Source organism: Callorhinchus milii, unplaced genomic scaffold (assembly GCF_018977255.1).
Source record: "Callorhinchus milii isolate IMCB2004 unplaced genomic scaffold, IMCB_Cmil_1.0 Scaffold18, whole genome shotgun sequence".
NCBI classification, from domain to species: domain Eukaryota; kingdom Metazoa; phylum Chordata; class Chondrichthyes; order Chimaeriformes; family Callorhinchidae; genus Callorhinchus; species Callorhinchus milii.
In genome coordinates this window covers 11,192,982-11,215,780 of record NW_024704759.1, presented here as the reverse complement: position 1 = coordinate 11,215,780, position 22,799 = coordinate 11,192,982, and the positions used below count along the sequence as shown (strand labels likewise).

At 38.6% G+C, this 22,799-nt stretch overlaps 1 protein-coding gene across 2 annotated transcripts in view; it reads right to left on the bottom strand.

The window, feature by feature from the left end:
* LOC103190848 (cadherin-4) overlaps positions 1–22,799 on the bottom strand; it is a 222,220-nt gene that overhangs the window by 16,133 nt on the left and 183,288 nt on the right. For both annotated transcript variants that reach the window (XM_042341816.1, XM_042341817.1), the window contains exons 6-10: positions 21,991–22,135; positions 15,339–15,511; positions 8,091–8,228; positions 4,482–4,667; positions 2,127–2,380 (exon numbers count right to left, since the gene is read on the bottom strand). In XM_042341816.1, coding sequence (XP_042197750.1) covers positions 2,127–2,380; positions 4,482–4,667; positions 8,091–8,228; positions 15,339–15,511; positions 21,991–22,135 — 896 coding nt within the window. The remainder of the gene's footprint in view (positions 1–2,126; positions 2,381–4,481; positions 4,668–8,090; positions 8,229–15,338; positions 15,512–21,990; positions 22,136–22,799) is intronic.

The window sequence follows — 22,799 nt, the reverse complement described above, 5'->3', positions numbered from 1 at the left end:
CACCGAATATTCACAGCTCCTGGAGGTGTGAATAACAAGAACAACAACAACAAGACTACATTTGTACAGCACCTTTCACGTCGGGAGGACGTCCCAAGGCGCTGAAATGGTTATACTGGTTAGCAGTCGCAGAACCATGTTTGATTTCCCTGCTCTAATCCAGGTGGCAGAGGCCAAATGTAGCTCGACAACCACTGCCCCAAACAAGATCAAGTAAGTCAGCTGATCTGTGAATCAAACACGATATTTTCCCAGCCCGTATGGTCAGCTAATTACTGAACAAACTCATCGAGTAATTGGGGGTGGGGTGGGGGAGGGGAACTGGAAAATTGGATTTTTTTGGAGGCACATTCTTTTACATACATTTTTGCTAGATGTGCTATTATTACTCCAACTTCTCAACCGACCACTTTCCATAACCTTGAATTTAATGAAGGTGTTATACATGCATGTCAAATCTGCAGAGCAACTACATTTCAAAAATTAATTTGTGCGAGTTTGCTAGCCTTGGTAAACCAACCTCAACCTCATCCTCATTCCACGACTTTCAATTAAGACGCTAGCCACCTAAAAATGGTTGCTTGCAAGTTAAGGGGATGATTTCAGCCGTAAAATTGCCACATTTTATTTTAGATTTACTTTCGAACATGCAAAGTTGAGAATAAAAAAACCCCCTGCATATCTGCGTGCGAAAGTGATGCGTTCAAAGTCGTGAGTTTGGTTAGTTTCAGTGACATTGTGCAAACAATCTAAAAAAAACAGTGAGGGGTCGAAAGTTGTTCTGAAGAAAACCATTAAGTTAACACGCCTGGGAACCAGGTACAACGTCCTTTGAATGACACTTTCTATTCCACGATATCAATCAATTTCAACTTCCCAACCAGAAGTGTGAGCAATGCTCAAAGCAATCTTCTTGCAGCTAGTGAAGTGGTGCAGTACACATGACAAACTAGTCAACTGTACCATGCAGTGGGATCACCTCAAGCCTCTCCCATACCGAATGGCTAGTTTGCCCTGGTAGCCAAACAGAATCGTTGGTTGATATGAAGGGTTGACGCGGCAAAGAGGGAAACAAAAATACGGTAGTATTTTTTTGTGGGGGAAACGATATTAAAAGATGAATGAGGAGCAGGCGATTCTCGCTGGTTTAGCAGCTGATTTTAGGACATTGCTGACAGAAGCCCGGTCAGTCACAACAACAACAACAAAATTACATGTAAAGAACGCCTTTCACGTTGGGAGGACGTCCCAAAATGTCACAGAACGATACATGGTGTAAGAAGAGAACTTTTAAGAAAAACATCAATTATGTATAAATGCTGACATAGGAAAATTGAGAGCATAACTAAAATGTAGAGAGAAATATCCAGACAGGTAGATAGTATTCAGGCGTTATTCGTAGACTTTAACCACAAAATACATGGTCACTACACTTTACAATAAAATCCTTTGAAGTGCTTTGAGATGTCCTCCCTAGTGAAAGGTGCTATATCAAATATATACCAAATAGAAGCATTATGTTGTTGCATTTTATTTATGTAAATTGAAAAGATAATTTTTTCTAAAGCTAAGCTTGCCCAGTGTTCTGCCTGATATTTATTATTTTCCTAATTCTGCAGTATTTTTAGTAAAAGAAAGTATAATGGAAACTTAATGGTATAATGGTTGAGGTGATCGATTTAGACAGTGTTACCGTATGGATAAACCTGTGCGGGTAGTTTTTAAGCTTTCTTCACATTGAAAGCAACTAGTTTTATTAGAATTTCACCAAACATGATATGTGGTGTTGAGGAGACAAGTTAAACTGTGCAGAACCTTTGCACAAAATATCCTGATAGACCCTAATCTGCTCATATGGAAAACTAGTAAAAAGCGAGGAAATAATTTGAAGTATTAGGTGGTGGCATTTCTTCTTACAGGCACAACAAGATAAGGAGAGAGTTCCCATTTTCAAAAGGGAACGCAGTGTCTAACGAGAGGTGGAAGTTACTTCTGACAGCAGACGGTGTATTTTTAAGCTTGGGACAGACAGGCAGACGGCATCAAATGCCATTCCCTACACAGAATGAGTTAGAGGTGTAAGAGATGGAAAGATCAATTCATTGTTGAGTTGGCAGGCATCTTACCGTACTATTTGCTGCATGAAACGATCAGGATCTTGGGCTGTGAATGTCGTCAACAGTGTACCAACAGGCATCCCTTCCTCCTGCCTGATCAGTTTGGGGTTGGGAATAAAATAGGGAGCTTCGTTCATGTCGGAGACCGAGATAGCAACTGTTGCCGTTGACTGGAGTGAAGACTGGATTCCGGCGGCCAGCAGAGCTTGATTGGTTACCATTACCGTCAGAACAAAGGCTCGGTTTATCTCATAATCAACTGGCTGGAAAAAATGAAACAAGTTTTGCAATAAATACTCGCGGAACACGTACAACTCTCTTCAAAAGGTTTGATGGGTCAACCTCACAGCTACAAGGGTTCTGATGAAAGGTTAGCGACCTGAAACGTTAATTCATTTTCCTCTCTCCATAGATGCTGCCTGACCTACTGCGTGTTCCTAGCGACTTCTGATTTTATCGCAGCTACAGGTAGACAGGCAAGGGAGCACCATCAGATTAGGTACACTATTAGATAATTGTTCTTGTCTTTTTCTTTCATAGTGTGTCAATCGCTTCTTTTTTATATAACCAATCGCTCCCATAGATCTCCTGTGGCAAAAAGCATGAGATAATGGGCAGAGCGGTCTGAAATTTCATGGTGTCTTAGCCTGTAAGACCATTTTGTCTTAAAATTTACAATTGTGCAGAATTGTAGGGAAATTCTTAAATTCAGTCTTATTTTAGAGGTTGATTCTTTTACGAACCAGAGAAAACCAACCCAAAATGATCTTGCCAGAAACGACTCAGTAAAATTGTAGGCCTTGGGTTCTTATACTATTCTGCTAGCAGAGGCAATGTTTTTTTTTGGTAGTGTAAGCTCTGGGGTCTCCTAAAGGAATGTTAGGGAGAAAAAAACTTCCTTCTACTCTATAAACTTTCTATAAAAAATTAAATCCTTATTTCAGCTGTTACCTCTTACTTGTGAACGTTTGCAATATTCTCAGACTCAAGGCAATGAGCAATATGAATATCAGCGATAATTTGAGTTGTAAAATTTTTCTACAAATGCCACCAGCTATAAGCCTCTGAACCCAAAGTGAAGGAAAATCAATTGTATTTCTTTGGTCAGATTGCCCTATTCTCAATTTGTGTGAATGGACTCTCGCTCTCACTTGTTGCAATAGATTTGGCAATTGATCCCCAAATGTATTTCAAGGCAAACTCAATGATAGTGGATGTGTGCAAACTTGATTTTTGTCCGATGTCATTTAGGTGACCACTGGCTGAATATCAGAGATTCAGTTCCAAACCCCACTGCTGAACCTTGCTGCTATAATGTGGACTTCAGATGCAAATGTCTCGCAACATATATGGGAAGTGCAGAAACATTTCTAGATAAGAAATAATTATAGGAACTCGTTACTGGAGGGATTAGTTAAGTACAAGTTGTAATGGGGTCATGCCAGGCTGCATTTTTCTTGATTTAGTACAATGGTTTTTGCTGATAATCTCAATGCGTTAGTCAGATAAAATTCAGCAGAATAAAGCTGCTGGAGAAAGAAAACAAACATTTAGCTGCTGTATTGAGATTACCCAGCTTTTCCAATAAAATATCTATTTAGCAGATATATTTCATGCATTTACTCCTACATTTGTTTTAGTAAAATCCTTTCAGGGTAATTGAACCGATAGTTCATTCTAACATAACAAAAAAAAACACCTCAATCCAATATTTGGCAAAACATGTGTGAAGACAAGAATATGCAATTCAAGAAATGCAGAAATACTGAGCAATACATGTAAGATGATCATTTATGGTTCTAGTTTTTAATGTAATTCTTCGATTCATTTAGATTAAACTGTAACATGTAGCTCCAAATGAATGCAGTGAGTGAAAAGCATTTGTACTGAGACATGTGAGAAACAGAGGCCAACTTAGCAAGGAATTATTTGCAGGGCAAATGCGACCTGACCTGGGATAAGTATGTCACACGTGACTTGTACATTATGAAGATATCAACATAAATCACTCATGTCTGGACGTTGCTAAATATCTCTCTGTCTATAGTTGCTGACCGAAAATTCTCAAAAGTCCGTCAAACAACGTTACGCAGATTCCTACAATAATTGGACTGAGAGACATATGGACATTCTCCTTGCAAAAATATGAAAAGTAGTCACCTCAAGCATACATAGAAGGCACTATAAATAGCTGGAATATCACCCGACATGGCGATTGTAATGCAATACCTCACGGAAATAAAAACCGGATACATGGTACAAAGGGCTATCCTTTTGATGCGAAATTATTTCAAAAATAACTCTAACTACCTAGCCATACGAATGGTTTAAAGACATCTAAAATTGCAATAAAAATGCCCTTACCTTTACCACTGTGACCATACCATCATTAGTGACCGGATCAGTTTTAACAATGAAATGCCCAGCAGGGTCTCCACTGACAATCCTGTACACTGCATTCCAATTTGAAGTGTGCGGTTGATCTCGGTCCATTACAGTCAAGTTAGCAACTATAACATCAAGTTTGTTTTCTTGAACCTCCCCGTAGAACTAGGAGAAAAAATTGCACTTTTAAAAGAAGAATCCACAATGAATGTTCCTTCAATGCCACTCATACAGTGCAATTTACAACGCAAAGCTGAGGGCTTCAAAGTGTAATCCGCTAGAAAAAAGCACAATATAAATCTGTGTTGGGCAGCTGAATTCTCTTTCAAATGAAAGAGCTGATTGCGTAAATCAATTCACGTTGATATTGTGTACGGTGTTTTTTTTAATATCTGCTGGCTAAGGTGATGAGAAGCTGGAAATATAAATCAGGCTTCACATTGCTAATGGCTCCATTGATGAAAGTATCTTTGGTTTTCTACCAGCAGCATACATAAGCATTATTCATACAGATAAACAGTCAGTTGATCAGATGCTTTCAAATTGCTGTATCTTGTTTGTAATTCAATCAGATTCATACACTAAATAATTTACCTTTCAATTAATAGATTAAATACCTACACTTGAATTTATTAAAACAAAGTATTACGGATAAAGGGTTATATCAATGATAATAATAATTCTTGCAATTTGACAGAGCGGCTTTCACTTTTATTGAAGAGTAGTGACTGTATTTTGTAGGCAAATGTCTGCAATAACGTGCAACCTCTGAAAATACAGTACATAGACACAGGAAGGTGTAGGTATTAAATAAGTAAAGTTAGAATTTAAAATAGTAATAATAATCCTTGCATTAATCAAATAAGTAAATTAAATTGAAAGCTAATCCAACAAGAGATGTGAGAATCTCATCAGTGTAGGTCTGTGTCAACAGATACTGGTAATCTACTACTTAATTAATAGCATCAGTAATCTAATGAGTATTTGAACAGTTAAATCATCGTAATAATGGCATTGCATTCCTGGTTTAAAAGTCTACCTACTGTATGTTTCAACCAACACACAACCCAATGAATTAACTAGATAACAAATGTAAAACCAATAAATATTTTTGTAAATCTGTAGGTGTTGTGGCTTTCATACCTTTCCTGTCAAGGAAGGTTAAAATACAAAATAAGCATTTCCATTTGCAGTAGAGACAAACCGTTTTTCACTTCACTTGAGATTAACATGAGAACACCCTGAAAGACTGGCCAACGGCTAATTCAACACACGTTCGTTTTTTGAGGCAAAAATAAAATCTGCCTTAGGAAAAGGCTGATGGAACAGCTTTCAACAGTTCACGTGGACAAATGCCCTGTATGTATTGCACAAGTCAAATCTGTGCCTGAGGTTGTCCGTACCAGGACCCTGCTCCGTTTATGATGGTGATAAACAATTGTATGTATGTTCCCGACATGGGTCTTGCAACTGGTTCTTCCGGCCATGATATTTCGCTGACCTGCAGTTAAGGTGCGGTCAGGCCAGCAAGCTGAATTGCTGCCTTGTTGATGAGGGCTGTCTCATCCCAGCCAGAAGATCACAATGGTTAATGTGCCCTGTGACCATTCACCTTCCTGTCTCAGTGCTATTGCCTCCAGAAGCAGGACATATTGGTATGCACTTCTGAAGGCCTTAACACCACCTTGTTTATACAGAAACCAGCAGCAGTACAGTCATATAAATAGCCCCAGATAAGGGGTTTATCAACTCTCATGTAACCTCCGACAATGACTCGGTTTTACTGCAACACCACTACTTTGACAAGACTAAGAAAACGGGGATGAGGATGAAGATTCAAATCAATTTCTGATTCCTGTATAATCTTTGTTTCTATCAATTGCATAAGAATCAGACATCACTTCTCCTGTTCTTGACAATTTTGAATTCACAGCATACGTTTAGGAATACTGCAATTTTCAGGTCTGGATTACAATGTACATACATTAATCCAACAATGATACACCATCCAGGAGTGTGGTTGTTAAAGGAATCTATACCTAAAGTTTCAAATCCTTATTCTGTAACTTTATCTCTATTTTAAACAGAATTCATCAATATATGCTTAGCAAAATAATTACTTTCTGGGTGATTATTGTTTAATTGCACATCTCGTCAAAGTACAATTTTAAAAGTACTTCATATGCACTTTAACCTTTACTTTCACAAATGTAGATGCCACAAAGTGCTAAACAAACCTATTAAATTTTCCCCTCGACTGCAGAGTACTAAAGTATATTTACCGTAGCTTCCCAGTGCTACTGCAAAAACTGTCTGTAGTTATTTTAGAAACTTTAGATCATATCAAGATAGATTGATTTCAACACTACTAATCTTCAGGCACTGTGTTTTCTTTCTATTGAGAAGAAATCGGTTTTCACTTTGCATTTACAAGAACAAAATGGCACTGGCTAAAATTGCAGTGAATAATTCAACAGGACTGAGAAAGTGAGTAAGTAATGTTTCTTATGGTGCATGCAAAGCTTTCATTGACTTCAAAATAATTAATATTGACTAACAATATGTAGTATACGTCATACTTTAAATTGCTACTAGCACCATCCTGGCTCAGTTGGGAGCACTCTCACTTCTGAGTCAAAACAATTATCGGTTCAAATTCTGTACTAGTACTTGAGCTGATAGCTTCGGCTGACACTTGAATGTGGTGCTATGGAATCACTACATTGTCAGAGATGCTGTCCTTAAGATGAGATGTTAAACTGAGGTCCTGTCTGCCTGTTCAGGTGGATGTTAAACATCCCGTGGGAATATTCGAAAAAAAGAGGGGAGTTTTTCCTCGTGTCCTCGTCAATAATCCTCCAGATAACGTTGGTCATTCAAGTCTTGTCTGTGGGATATTGCAAACTGTCTGTCATGTTACACTTACAAATGCAGTCACTACACTTCATAGCAGAACGTGTAACCATTCAACAACTTCATGAAGCATTATAATATAATCAAGGATGTTATTGTAAAAGACATTCTGGAAACATTCGGGTATGTCGTTTTTATTTGAGGAATTTCAAAAATATATCAACAATCAAATGCATGACTGTGTAATGGTGGCATGGATCTGATACTAATTACAATTACAAGGTAGCAGAGATGTATTGATTAACGCAAGACAGATGAGCACGCGTTTAATTTAATTTTGATTCAACTCATCTGTTAGCCCTGATGTACTTAAAGTGTTTGAACCACAGACGTACTGAGAAAAAGGAAAAAAAAAGACGGGTGTCAATTAAAATGTTAAAAACCTAAACATTACGTTTCCTTCATAATACACAAGCAAGTTGGGGAGGAAAAAAAATTCTGCCCAACTACTTCACATCATGATAAAAATTTTAAAGGAATCCATGGTTAACATTTTACAATAAACCATCATGCACGTCTATTTATCATTCCCTTTAGCAGTAAATGTCAGTGTTGCAGGCACACATATACATCAAGAATTTCCTAACGGTAGGAGTTATACCTTGTATCAAATGCCTATGTATCGCAAGTAGATGATCCACTTATGCATAAATGTTATGATTCGCTGATACTTACTGTGGCGGCAGTAAATTCTGGCGGGTTGTCATTCACGTCTGTCACAGTTATGACTGCAGTTGCTGTGTTGGAGAGACCATAGTTGAGGTTTCCCTCCATATCTGTGGCCTGAATGATAATTGTGTACCGTGGGACTTTCTGAAAGGCAAGGACACATTGTACAATAAATAAGTGTTCTAATTGAATCGGGATACAGTTGGGAGTAGAAACTGTGCAGTGATTTAAATAAGCTTCTAATCTAATCAAAATAGAGGCCTTTGCATAATGAATCCCTCTCCTCAACCTAGTCTCAGTCTGCAGAGTCTAATTCACCTGCTAATTAATCGCTAAATATTCTAATTAAGAAACAAAAACAGATGAATTCGACTACCCACGAGGAATCTTCAAACAATGGAGCTAGGAGATACTCCGAGCACTTATGACTTATTTGGGGGCGTCATGACACAATTTTACATTCATTTGGAAATACTAACCGTACTATTCAATACCCAATTAGACTGTCTCGGCATTTAGGGATATTTACATTAAGAACTGGCATCTGAGATGGTCCAGAAACACTACTGCCTCCAGACCAGATGGTCACAGATTAGAGTCACAAGGCAGTCCATCATTCAAGCTCCAACACCTGTCGTTGGGAACCTATTTCACCAAATAAAGTCCATTGCTGCCCTTTTGCCTTATTTTAAAGACAAGATCCAAAGAATCATCTGCAGGAGATCTCTACACTCCATAAGAGCTTGCGGGGGAGTGGGGAAGGATGTTTGGTCTGAGAAAGAATCAACCACACTAGTGGATGTGTTCCAAGGGCTTCCCCTTGGCTGACAACCCTCCTGAGCATCCTTTCATCCGTCCATCCATTCATTTATTCATTCGTTCATTTCAGCAGACAGTGTGCTAAATACAAGGCTCTATGGAGAGGCCTTGTAAATGGAATTGCATTTAATGTTTGTTGATCTAGAGGGAAGCACTTAACATTCACAGTCCTTCCCTTCCCCTTTAATACAGATCCAAAAATACTCAATGCCAAGGTTTGTGAGTGACATTGGCCAGATTGTCATGCCAAAATATCGAGATGTTTGCAACACATTTGCTACAGATGCCACCTTCATTTTGAAATGACAATTTAAATCGCACTGGTACTGCAAAACTCACAAGGGAAACCTTCTCACTCGCACTTCATCTGCACGAGTGTTATACGTGGGATTAAACACCTAAATAGAAAGTGTCGTCTATGCAACCCACACACATAAACATATCGGATGACAGCACAGACTGTTATGAAAAGGAAGTGTAAAGAAAAAAGTGATCTTTGCTGGCCTGGGCAGATTCCAGCCCTATTAAAATGCACAAGGACATCCTTTGCAACCTCCAGTGTACAATGAAAATGTCATGCTGATCCACCAGTGGTGTTCTTGTAAGGCTGAGGTTGAAATGCAGTGTTAGAGCAAAGCAAATAAATAAAGGTACCAAAACACTGCAGTAAGCAGAGGCCGTGTGAAAGATTAGTGCCGCATCACAGAATGTTTTAAAAAGCTCCCATTTCTCTCCGCTGCCATCCTTCATTTTAATAAACAGTTATTATAAAAGTGTCTGTCTTAGTCTGATTATACAACTCTTACGTTTCAATGATTAAAACAATAAAATCTCAGCCCCAATCATATTTGTTTTAATCCTCAAGCACCGCCGTCCCCTTAATAAAAACGGCTCCTGTTAATATTTGCCTCATTGGTATTAAAATTCATAACCGCATGATTTAGTTTTTGGAACCAAAAGCACTACCATTATTCCGAAAAAAATTGAACAGGCTGCAATATGTTCAGCGTTCAATGGATATATTTAAAGAAAAGAGATTATAGCAGGAGAAGATATACAGGTCAAAGCTGCTAAATAAGCTTGAAATAGCTCAAAACTATATCCCTCCCCACAATGTAATCCCTAAGGAATCCCTAAAGTGGGGATTTACCCTGTGGATTCCAAATGAAAAACATTTACAGGTGATGAAATATTGCTTTTTATCTGTTGAGGTGTATTTATGAATCACCTGCAATACAGACCAGCTGCTTGGCACCACAGTCTCTGGACTTTGCTCACTTGCAATTAAATTCAATGCGGTTTAAAGTTGCAAAGAAGTGACTTTTGTCAAAAAATGGTTCCACATTTGAATGCAGAATAGCAAGTCTTGCAGCTGCAATTTCCGAAGGTTCAGATCGCAATTTTTAAGCAAAAGCATCAAATGCTTCCTTCTGCTATCAATGAATGCAACTGACAGGCAGCGATGTCAAACCCCACATAAAATCTCGGAACGCAGTTCAGCAAAACCCACCCTTTAAATGGGAACTTACTACCAGACAGCTTGAGTTAGTGACCATCTTGGATTTGAGGTCATTATCATCAAAATTATTGATGCTGTAAGCAGCATTGATAAACATCTTAAGTTATCAACACGCAGATTAAAATTTATCACCGCTACGAGAGACTTACAAAGGTGACAGCGTAACATGGGAACAAAGATGGCCTGTGATCATTTAAATGAGTCTCACTGCATCCTTTGGTATTGTTGCCTTTCTCCAAGTATACTTAGAATTGTGGCTAAAATGCCCCCCTTTTGAAGGAGATACTCTCCTCCCATCTTAATCAATGCAGACCTGGAGCACGGCTCTTGGGGGCAAAATCTCAAGCAGCTGGAAAAATGGTTTGAAACGTATCCACAGCTGCTGAGCTCATCACTTTGTGGACAAGCAGCAGCAAGTGGAACGAATATCTGATCTCTCCACTACCTGACTTGATGAGGAATAAATTAACGTAGCAACTCTTTTCTGAGCCATAACAATTCACTGGAGTGCTGATTTGGAGAATTTAATAAATAACAAAAAACATAAGGCTACGGATCACACTGAGGGAATGTATCCTTCATTGAATACATTCAAGATTAAAGGGATTCGTCATGTCTTTTAAAGTCAAGAGATAAAGTGAAATGACAATGGAGCCTCTGATTACAATCCATTGGATGTACAAGCTTACTTTATTCTTGTATGTATCAGCAGGAGGCCAAGATTCAATTCTATTACAGTTCAAGGATATTAAAGGAAAAAAGTTTACGACCCTGAGTTATTGAAAGGAAGCTTTCATGTTGTGCAACTCTTTTATTCAAATTGTTTCTGTAACCTTGTTTTTTTTGTGTTCCATTTTCATGCCTTATCTTAGGTGCTATGATATTGCTTTTTTTTTTGCATTTATCAAGCGCTGTTTCCTGGTCCCAAACAACCAGTTGCATTGACATTGTTGTAGTATTTATTCAAGGGCAATATTTTCACAAGGTCACAGAGCGGTACAGACAAAGAAGGCCTTTTGGTTTCAACCTTCCCTCACACCCACCCAGTCTTCCTTCCATTACAGCATCAAGTGGTTTCTTAAAGGATCCCAATGTCTTTCACCCTTCCTGGTTCCCTGTCCTGGCTGTCGATTATCCTGTATGTGAACTTCTTGGGAAGTATCCAAGGGAAAATTATGCACCCGATGCATCATGATGGCTAGGATTCAAAGGTATGAAGGGCTCAAAATGAGGTCTCTTATAAGCGTGTTCAAAAGATTGAACATTACAGTGTATATGACACCAATATCAGTATCTCGCTTCTTAGAAAGTTATGAGAAAGTTTGGACTATTTTCAATTTCAACTTCCATCATTCTAGAACAGACTCCAAGGGGATAAGAGTGGGTTGGACCAAGTTCACAATAAGTGTGATTTAATAGGAGCCAACACAATATAATAAGATAATAATTCTTGCATTTGATATCGCGCTTTTCACGTCTTCTAGACATTTCAGAGCGCTTCACAGAATAGACTGTAAAGTGAATTGACTGTATATATATATATATATATCGCAAAGTGACGGATTGCTTTGTGTCATTTTGTGGTTTCTTATGCACTGGGGCTTACATTAAGAGGCAGCCTGATTTGGAGTCTGTGCTTATGTAAAGGCATTTCTGAAGTGCAGGATGTCCAGTACGACGGCAAAAGTAACTGAATGGCACAGCCCCAGATCTTGTTCTCTCAATGAAGAGCTGGATGTATGCACACCCTCCTTAGCAGGGTTGCCATTGGTAGCACATATGGATCGTAAACACATCCATCTGTGCACAAGTGGAGAGAGAGAGATAGATAGTATATTGATCTCACGGGAAAAAACAGTAAACAGAACAAATGGAATTTATCGCACATAAACAGTTTGTGAAATGAACAGCAGGGTTAAAAATGCAATGTTCACACATTGGTGTGATAATTGGGGCATTTTTTTTGAGCTCACAGCCGTTGTTTGGCTTGTCTCCATTATAATCAAATGCTGGCAAGGTCAGTGACTTTATCTTCTGGTGGAATTTCATTCCCCTCACGTGTCCCGAGTTCTTGCGTGGAGTGGATGAGTCTTATTTTCTGACCAGTCCCAAAGACGTATTTATTATGCCTCCATGTTCAAAAAACCTGGGCAAGATCAACCAACTCAAAAACAAGCCATTGTAGAGGGAGACAGTCCATCAGGGTCTAGAATTACTCTATTTATGATCTTTCGCCCACAAAATATACAGTTGATTCACTTTACAGTATATTCATAGAATCATACGCACAGAAGGAGGCCATTCGGCCTATTGTGTCTATGCCGGCTTTTGAAAAGAGCTTCCAAATCAATCCCACTCCCCCGCTCTCTCCCCATAGTCCTGCAAACTTGTCCTCCCTAAATAATTATCTAATTCTCTCTTAAAAGTTGTTATCGAATCGGCTTCCACCAGCCTTTCAGGCAGTGCATTCCAGATCCAAATAACTTATTCGGTGAAGCGCTTTGAGACGTCTCGAAGATGTGCGAGGATTATTATTATTATTATCTAGAATTTGACAATTTCCTAAATGCAGCCTAAATTTCGAAGTTGGTTTTCTGTATTTTTTTTAATATATAAGAGCTAGCTTTAAAGTTGAGGCTAAATTCAAAAAATTGCCCAAGTTTTAGACACTCTGAAATGCCAAGGAAATACAATGAATCCTAAACCCAGGTGGAATTTTTCACCTCATGTAAGACAAGTTGGGAAATTTGCAGTCAGCTGCAGGATTTCATGTTTGGTATTTGAAACCACGTGCATACCTTTGTAATTGATGTGAGCTATAGAATTGTGCCTCAGTGCCCTTTCTTTGAGGTGAATGCAATTCACCACTGCGAGAACACAGGGGAATCCAGCAGTGCTAGAAAAGCATAAAAGTTTCCTCCTGCCCTGGACTGAAGGCACTGTGAAAACCTACTCGTTTGCACCTGCCCTTTTTGTGTGCAACTTGATTCTCTTGCACTTAATCAACACCTCTGTCACGATGTCAAAGTGATTCATATCTTCCCCTACAGACTGTTGCTTCCAATGCTGCAGCTTTCCGTTGTTCGAAAGTTTAGCACTGTTGTGCACTGATGTCAGCACACCGTGTGGTTTACTGTTGCATTTAACAACAATCTATATGGCGCTTTTCATGTCAGGATGATATCTTAAAGCACTTTGACTGCTGACTGGAAGCCTGAGCTGGGGGAAAGGAGGGGAGGTGGGCAAAAATGTGGTCCAAAAGATAGACCTTAAGACAATAACAAATTACATTAGTATAGCGCCTTTCACGTCAGGAGGATGCCCCAAGGCGCTGAAGGAGAGGTTGATGATGTTGGTTACAAAGACAGGCTTTCAAAGCAGGAAAGAGGTAAAAGAGATCTATAAAGATCGATCTATTCATAAATTTATGACAAACTATATTTGAAGTTTTTCTTAATATAACAATTTATATCTCGCACTGAAAACCTCTCTCATAATCTAAGTGCCTGTACTGTACGTGGTAAAGCACATCTTTTAATTGAAATGATGGGAACTGTATTTTATCTGGCAAATTAGTCTGGATGATTTGAAGTCCCAATTCCTAAACTAAGCTGCTTCAACGATAACTTCATAGATTTATGGGCAGAAACGACTCAGTACTGATCAGTTGATTTCACATTCATTCAATATATTGCCAAGGAATGGAATATTATTATACCAATTAGTATTGTACTATTTTCAGTAGTCTTTTACATCTATATAGAAAATGTCTAAAAACACTCTTGCTTCGCAAAATTATGTTGATAGCTGCTAACTGAAAACCTCTCAAAGTCCAAGTGCAAAGCGTATTTCATAGCCTGACAGAATGCATGCAGTTAAGACTGGTTGACCAATAATGCCTTGGATTGTACCTGGCTTCACCAACTGAGTCTCTCAGAAGCTTATTCAAACCTAGGGACCCTCCACTTACCTCAGGATACAGGATATTTACTGTTATTGCATTCATTTTAATCAATCATAAAAGTTCAAGGTGAATGGACCCACTCCAGAAGCTTCTTGTCCTAAATTTGATCCTCATCTGACTGAGTTACCTGGAAATGGTGCCTCTTATGATTCAGTTATTTACCATTGCAGTTAAGGGAGAGAGAGGGAAATTCATCAATTTAAACAAAGCATTTCTATCATGCAAATTCTTTCTTTTTGTAACAGGTAACGTTAATTAAATCTAATGGTCCCTCTGAGCTGGCAAGTTGTCTGTTTTTATTGTCGCACCTGATACAGTGTGACACTAATATCACACAAATAAAGTTAATCAAATGTCAGTTTTCTTGTAGGAATGTTAACCCCGAAATGACAAAAGAATTAAGTACTTTGCCAATGTAGAATTGGTCTCGCAAAGAGAAAGTGCCTGGATGAGTTACAATTTCCTTTCGAGACCAGTGCTGTAGCTGAAAAAAAATTCACATTAATAGAGGAATTTGTGGGTTAATGCAAAACGATTCAAATCATCACTGCTGGATTTCCTGGATCCATCCCGCTGATTTGCTGATTCTTCACGAGATGTTGTATTTATCATTTTTAAGAGCGTGGATGATACGATTTCACATTAAATACTGAACGGTTTTATTGTGAGGACTTATGACTGAGAGATCAGAGATTGGCAGAACTCAATTAAATTCAGGCCTTTAAATTGCTAATGAAACAAACCGAAAAATAGATAAAAACTGTTCCCTCAGGTCGAAGTCAGGGAGGCAGAGACACAAATATGTCCAATCAGAACACTATACCTGCGTCTTTGATAACAAAATAATCTGTACTATACGTCTGTAATTAACTCCCGGTCTTCAATCTCGGAAAGACTGAGATATCACTCTCCTGCTGCGTTTTAAAAGGAGAATGAATTCCCCAGAGCTCACCTCTCTGTCAAGGCCAGCAGCTACAGTAACAATATCCCCACTCTCACTGTTGATGGTGAACATGTTTGGTGATGGGCTTGTTGGGGTCTGTGACAGGATCCGGTATCTCACCATACCATTGGCTGTAGTCGGATCATCAGCGTCGTTGGCAGTTACTGACATTACATAAGAACCTAGCAATACAAGGAACAAAAAGCTGTCAGTAATTCCGCCCCATACACATATGCAGCATTGACGATAGTTTTGGTCCACTTGTGTCAATCAACAGTTAACCGTTAACGCACCCAACAATCATTATGTGACAGAAACTTCATTGCATTGCTTCACTAAAAGTACAAAGTTCTTAATTAACAAATGGTGTTCGGATGTTCTGAAATAAAAATCGACGACTTCAAAACCACTTTACCTGAAAATCAGGAGGGAAAATACTGCACATACATTTACGGCAGGAAGAGAAATATGTTCTGTTGTGCGAGTCTCTCCCAGATTTATTCAGGCAAATTTATTGAGCAGATCAGCAGCTAGGGAACATTGCAGGTTTATGCAGCATCATCACCACCACCAAACTGCACTTATATAACACTTTTCATTAAGGATAACGTTTAAGGTATCAATGATGGATACATCTCGCTGTTAAGATGTAAACTTAATCGAGGAATAGATATTCATTAAAAAAGGAGACCTGGAAGTAACCCACATTTGTAAAACATAAACTTACAGATTGAAGTGGCATGATCATAACAAAATAGGATTTAAGATTCTCTCAAAATCATTTTCTGATCACAATAAATGCATGATGATAATCTCTGGGTTTAGTTCTTGGGAACACCAAGTCGGAAACATCCAGTTTAAAAATAACCTGTCCCAATTGTGGTTTACTATTTGGTTTCGTGATCATCATCATTTTGAGCTTCCCATCCAACTAAAAAATATGACTTCAAAGCAAACACTGCAAATGAAGCATTATTCATGAGAATTGCATCTCTTTTTCACTCCAGACCATCTCAGGGTTGCAATGATAGTGGATCTAGTCAAAAAGTAATGGCTCTTAGATGTACTGTTCATTGCCAAATGAAATACAGTGGTTGCTAATAATATTTATTGAAGGTGATAATAAAATAAATCCAATCAGAAAACCAAAACGATCTCCGACATTGTGTATTATAAGATAGGATTAAACTTGCACAACTTGTTTTTAACATAGCAATATCTAAACCTGCTAAAATGCAGAAGCTGTTTATTCTAGCCTTTACTGCAAAATACGATTGTCCTACAAGGACAAATAAATTATTATGTGCATTTTTTAAAAATATGACTAGTTCCCACTCGCCAATACCCTCCGTGATGGAGTAGGGGAACACAGAGAGCATATTAAAAGCATGAGGCTTGAGACTGCATTGCAGCCATCTGTACAGCAATCACTCATTTTCAAATTCAAACAGCATTCTTAGAGTGCTGAACCCTATGGGAACCAGTGGCCATCGGTCAAATCCCTGAGAGAATGCCAGCCTGGAAGAGTTTAATTATAATTTCAGGCAAGTTATTGATCTTGTATACACTATAAGGACACATAGGTCGTAATAAAGGTCTTTGAAATAACAGGCGAATGGAACAGAACTTCAATTTACTTTTTAGTTGTCTCTTTCAGCATTGGTCTTGCACGTTCATGTAAAGCAGGGACAATAAAGTCAATACCATCAAATGATTGAAGAGTTTGATATTTTCCAATTAATAATGACAGGCACAGTTCTGATCAATCTATTTTCCCTATCCTTTCTCCAACTTTTCTCCTTCAGCTTTCCTGACGCCAAAGTGCTTGGATGTGTATCAATCCAAGTCCAATCTTGTTCTCGTTCAGTGTACAAATGCATTCACCTTTCAGTACTAGTCAGGAGACCTTGGCTGCCATTTCTCTTCCTTAGCTCAGGATCATGAAGGCCAATTGGGGCACCACTTTTCACCCACAACACACACAATCAAAACCACTTTACATTAAATCCTGTGAAGCGCTTTGAGACATCTCAATGATGTGATAAGGGGCTATATCAAATGCAAGGTTTATTATTCTTATTGTCCAATCTAATATCAGCAAACTCAGCACAGACCATCCAGTTTGCTCGGAGGTATATCCGGAGACTGCAATTCAAGTTGGGAGTTAGAGCGACTTTTGCAAAATTATTACAGGGTTTATGCATAATGTTTATTGAAAAACCAAACAACCTTAACCTTGATACTTCATACGAATCAGTACAAAAATGCAACTGTATACCCTAAAGTATTAATTTCACAGCCTTTTAAATCACTATTCAATTATGAAACTAATTCAAGTTCATAATTGGCTTTCCACTCAAATCACTGAGGCCAACAATTTAAACCTTTTAATTTTCGTATGAATTTTAAGCATCAAGTTGCATCAGTGCGTTAGCCCATGTTATTATTTTCTCAAGAGCATGTGGCACAGACAGCACGGAAATTCTTCTCTATCTGAGAAACAGCACAGGATGGCGATGAACTGTAAAAAAAATGTACTGATTAATCTCCAGCTAATATGTTTTCAAAATCCATATATAAACTCTCGTAGCAAAGTAATAATCCTTTCATAGGCAGAACTGGTATTACAGTGACATGTCCCTCCCTCTGGAGACATCACATTAACTTTACCTTCCTCTCTCACTCTACGCTGGGCTTTTGCCTGCGGTGCTGAACACAGTTGAATTGGGACTGTGCCTTACTGGGCAATGAACGATGGGTGGGCTTCATACAGACACTAAGGCAGACATCAATTAAAAAAAGAACTGACAGTAGCTACGAGTAGATCTGGGCAATGCTTCTGAGCCATGCTGCTTGCTACTCTCAATGTCTCCTCTTTGAAACCTCGCCATCATTTTTTGAGAGTTTCGATTGCACTTGATCAGAAAAGCCGGCGGCTGAAAACAATTCCCGCTTCAATAAATGTAGAATTCACCCTTGGTCCGTTAGGAACTCAGGATTATTTTATTATTATCTTTAAAGTGGTACGACTCTCCAAGGTTACGTTTTGTGTGGGTTTTTTTTCCTGGTGCTAAAATTCATTCCAAAAATCTCGATTAGAAATTAAGACTGAACATTTTCAGAAAAAAAAATCAAGTCAATTCACTATCACCTTCTATTCATTTTCAATTTGGTTCCTTCTTTTAGATTCCCACCCGTGCCCCCCCGACTGCCCTCCTCTGGGTCATATAACATTTTCCAATCAAGAGGATGGGCAAGTTGCCAGCCCCCAGGACTCCGCCATCAGTACTCTCAAGGCAGCATTTAGGAGATGTACGAGTGCCAAGTGTAGGGACTCTGTGTTCTACTTGAACTGGCTCCCTGTATGCAGATGATCTTGGCCTGCACTCACTGCCTTCCCCTGATGATGTTAATGAGATCAGGAATCAGGTACTAATTTGTGCTGCAACACCAGTGTGCTGTTCCACTGGGCCACTTTAACAAAGCATTTGAAATGCATTTGCAGTAGTATTTTACTCTTTTGATAAATCTTTGATCCATTTGCTGATACTGTGGACTGGTGGGGTGGGAGGGGGTGGGGACGGAGTGTGTATCTTTGGCTTCCTGTGAAACTAAATGAACATTGGGTCGAATCTATGTACGTGCGTGGAATGCTGAGATAACTAATAGGATGGAATGTGAGCTGCAAACAAATAAAAGTGATTGCTTTAAATTGAGGTCAACAAACATTTCTCTTTTCACAGCTCAAGACCAAGATTGTTTCAATGCACAGTCTTTGCCACAGCTGCTTGTTTTGATAATGAAAAATGCGTGGGACCGCACACCATTGTTTGTGCTAATCAGGATTCAATGAAAAACATTTTGCTGTCACCACGGACACCTTTTAGATTGCTAATTCATTGATAGTGCTACCTTTGATGCACATTATAAGCAAGATGCCAGCTGCTAAGATTGAACACCAATTCATTTCGTAAAGGGTTACTTGTGTAAAGTGGCCATGCATGGCACTGTAGAGTTATTCTGTTCTTCAAATAACAGACAGAAAGAGTGACATTCAGCTATAGAAACTAAAAACACCATAAAAGAGATACAAACTGAAGAAGGCTCTGTTGCCTATTTAATGTCATCCGACCAGAATATTCACTATTCTTTCTTCCCATCACAGCATCAAGCTGTTTCTTAAATGATTCTACTGTCCTGATCTTTATCAGCCTTCTTAAAGGCCTCATTCAATTGTTTATTACGCTCTTGTATAAAGAATAATTTTCTGTGTGAATATTTAGATAATTATTTGGGGAGGACAAGTTTGCAGGGCTATGGTGAGAGAGCGAGGGAGTGGGATTGATTTGGATAGCTCTTTTCAAAGAGCCGGCACAGACAAGATGGGCAGAATGGCCTTCTTTTATGCTGTATAATTAAATTATTCTATGATATCCTAACATTACCCTTCACTATGTTAAACTTTCACTCTCCTGTCCTGCTGCCTTGACATACATGAAAATACTATTCTGGGTGAAATTTCCAATAGTTGACAACAGATTCAATGTAATACACATTTTTGAAACTTGTACATGCTTCAAATGTATTTGCTCTTGAAGTATGTTGTGGTATTTGAAGCCCACTGCAAAACAAACTGGAGCAAAATGCGTTTCGAAATGAAACATCTACTTCATATGTGAGATTTGAACTTGTAACACACTCCTATCATTCTAATATTATAACAATATAGTTGTGCATCAAGTTGATGCGGAATTTATATTAAATTCAATGAGGCTTCATGTTTCTGAGTTAAAATTCATGACAAAAATATTGGATTCAAATTCTGAAACCATATGGCGTATTGTTAAACTTTAACCCCTAAAACACAAGTTGCGTGATTTGAAATTTTAACCCCAGAGCTACTGTTCCTTAACTGGGCTTCCGCCCTTCAGAGAACAAAGACCTCTAATCCATGAGAGGTCTTCTCTTTGACCGTGCCTTCAGCTCCCCTCTCGACTCTCTTCCTCCTCCTCGCTCCCTCCCTTCCCTCCCCTCACCCTGACCATTTCCCCCCTCCTCTCTCCCTCCCTTCCCTCCCCTCACCCTGACCATTTCCCCCCTGCTCGGGTCATGACCCAACTGTGCAGCGCCTTGGGACGTCCTCCTGACGTGAAAGGCGCTCTATAAATGGAATCTTGTTGTTGTTGTTGTTGTTGATGAGGGCTGCTTTAAATGCATGTCCTCGATCCAGGTGAAAAAGATAAGGTGCTTATCGTTGAGAAAAAATAAAATTGTATTATTTCTCATTCCAAAATATTCCTGTCTTGAAAGAGAAGATGCTTCATTGTAATTTACTGCAGTTTCAATCTTGCAGTGAAGATCTGCGTATCTGTTCTGTCAGCATACAAAGGTACATTTCAGATGATTAAAATCACATTTGCTTGCATTAGTGAATTTGTCCTTTTTCCCAGCTACACAAGCTGTTCCCCAAATAAAACAAATGGAAAAGGAGACTGCTCTTGGCAAAACTAGACATTGATTTGCCTAATGTGATACCATGATTTATGGCTCTTGATGAGGTCTGCTTAGGATTTGGTTCAGGGCTATAATTAGTCCTTCACTGTAATTTGTTCTTGTACCTGAGGTGGGCAATAAGTGTTTTTGTATGGATTGTTCACTCACCCTTTCCAAAGGAGTCAAAGCTACTAACTGGTTCCAATAATACTTTAATCTGCATTCATCGTATAATTCCATCAAAAAAATAATAATTTGGTCACTTAATCCGTGGCTGTTTGTAGGACACTGCTGTGCGCAATTGGCTGCCGCGTTTCGCCCACAAATATACAGTCAATTCACTTTACCGTATATTCTGTGAAGCTCTTTGAGACGTCTCGAAGACGAGATAAGGTGCTACATCAAATGCAAAGATTATTATTATTATTACCAGTATGCCAAATGCAAAATTGTTATCGTCCTTTCTCCCTACCACAAGAATGGGTCCCGTCAATTGATCATGGAAAGGAATTGTGACAGAGAGTTGCAAACATTAGGTTAACAACACAAAATAGCTGTAAGGAATAGCCTACAAGGGAGAGAAGCAAGAGACCACGTTCGAAAAGGTGGTGGGGAAGTGGGAGTGCGATAAGGAACTATTAACGAGGATAATTATCTAATCGATATTTTAATTACATTGCCATGCAAATTAGATTTGCAATTTAACTCTACTCACAATAATTCATAGTGGTGTTACTGCCAGTCAGCGTGAATTTGAATAGAATTGTTTCAATAAATTGTGCCCTAAAACATGTTTAAAAGTCTCCTGTGGCAAACCCTCTGATCATATCAAGAGAAAGGACCCCACTATTAGATTTTACCTAAGTTGCTCTATAAATGGTAGATCATCATATAATTGATGCAAGCTAACATTGCTGATGCTTCCTCTTCCCAGCAAAATACCATGCGTTCACTTATAATAATCCTTAGTATCCACACAGCCTTAGTTCAGTCAGGAATTTATCATATAAGGAATTTCAGCTGTTAATCTTACCCATAAGTCTTGTGGAAAGAATACACTGTTACAACACTAAATTGATAAGCAAAATGGTAGGTGTTTGAGTTAACCACTAACTGCACTGGAGGTTCATGCAATAGAGTTTTATTCATTTGTTATTTAGCATTTTACCTGGTTTGGATCCTTCGTCCACACTTCCATTGTACAAGTGGTTCATAAATTCTGGCCTGTTATCATTCATATCAATAACGTTGATGTAAAGGTCAATTGGGTTTTCCACTTTGTTGCCATTCATGTCAACTGCATGCGCTCTGAGCTGTAAATAAAGAAGCCAAGATATGATCAAAATTATTTATGTCACACAAATTCAACATCTGCCAAACAATCATTTCGCTCTTACAAGAGACATCAAATAGTAAGAATCCATTAATCGGTGGTGTTTCTCTATTCCCAACCTCATGGTCAAACAGAGTACATCGAATTACGTTCGCTGATTCGCTCATCGGAATTGCAAGAACATGCTTATACATCTGAGGAAACTAATGGTTAGGTAGTGCAGTGCAAGTCAATCTGTCCATCAAAGGCAATAAAAAAGTGTTATTATATAAACAGACATCGACCAAAATGTAGCCTATTTCATTCTTCCTAATTGGATTCAGGGGAGTGCAATCCATTAAGTAAAATGAGTACAGCAATCCTAAAGAAATATTCAAAGGTGGAATGTAATCACTTTGAGTTGACTTACATAGAGATGAGGACAGATATTCTACCTTTGTCAACGACAGTTACTCTCTTTCTATTGCCTGGAACCCAGATTTACCTTTCCTTTCTCAAATCTATCCAAAAGGTTTCAAAGATACGAAACTCCTGGAATGTATTCACAGGAGTTTATCACAAGCACTGATTCCACAGAAACAGATAGTGACACAAGGCTTGATACCTCAATCATGAAAGGAACTTGCTTGATACAAGATGTTAAA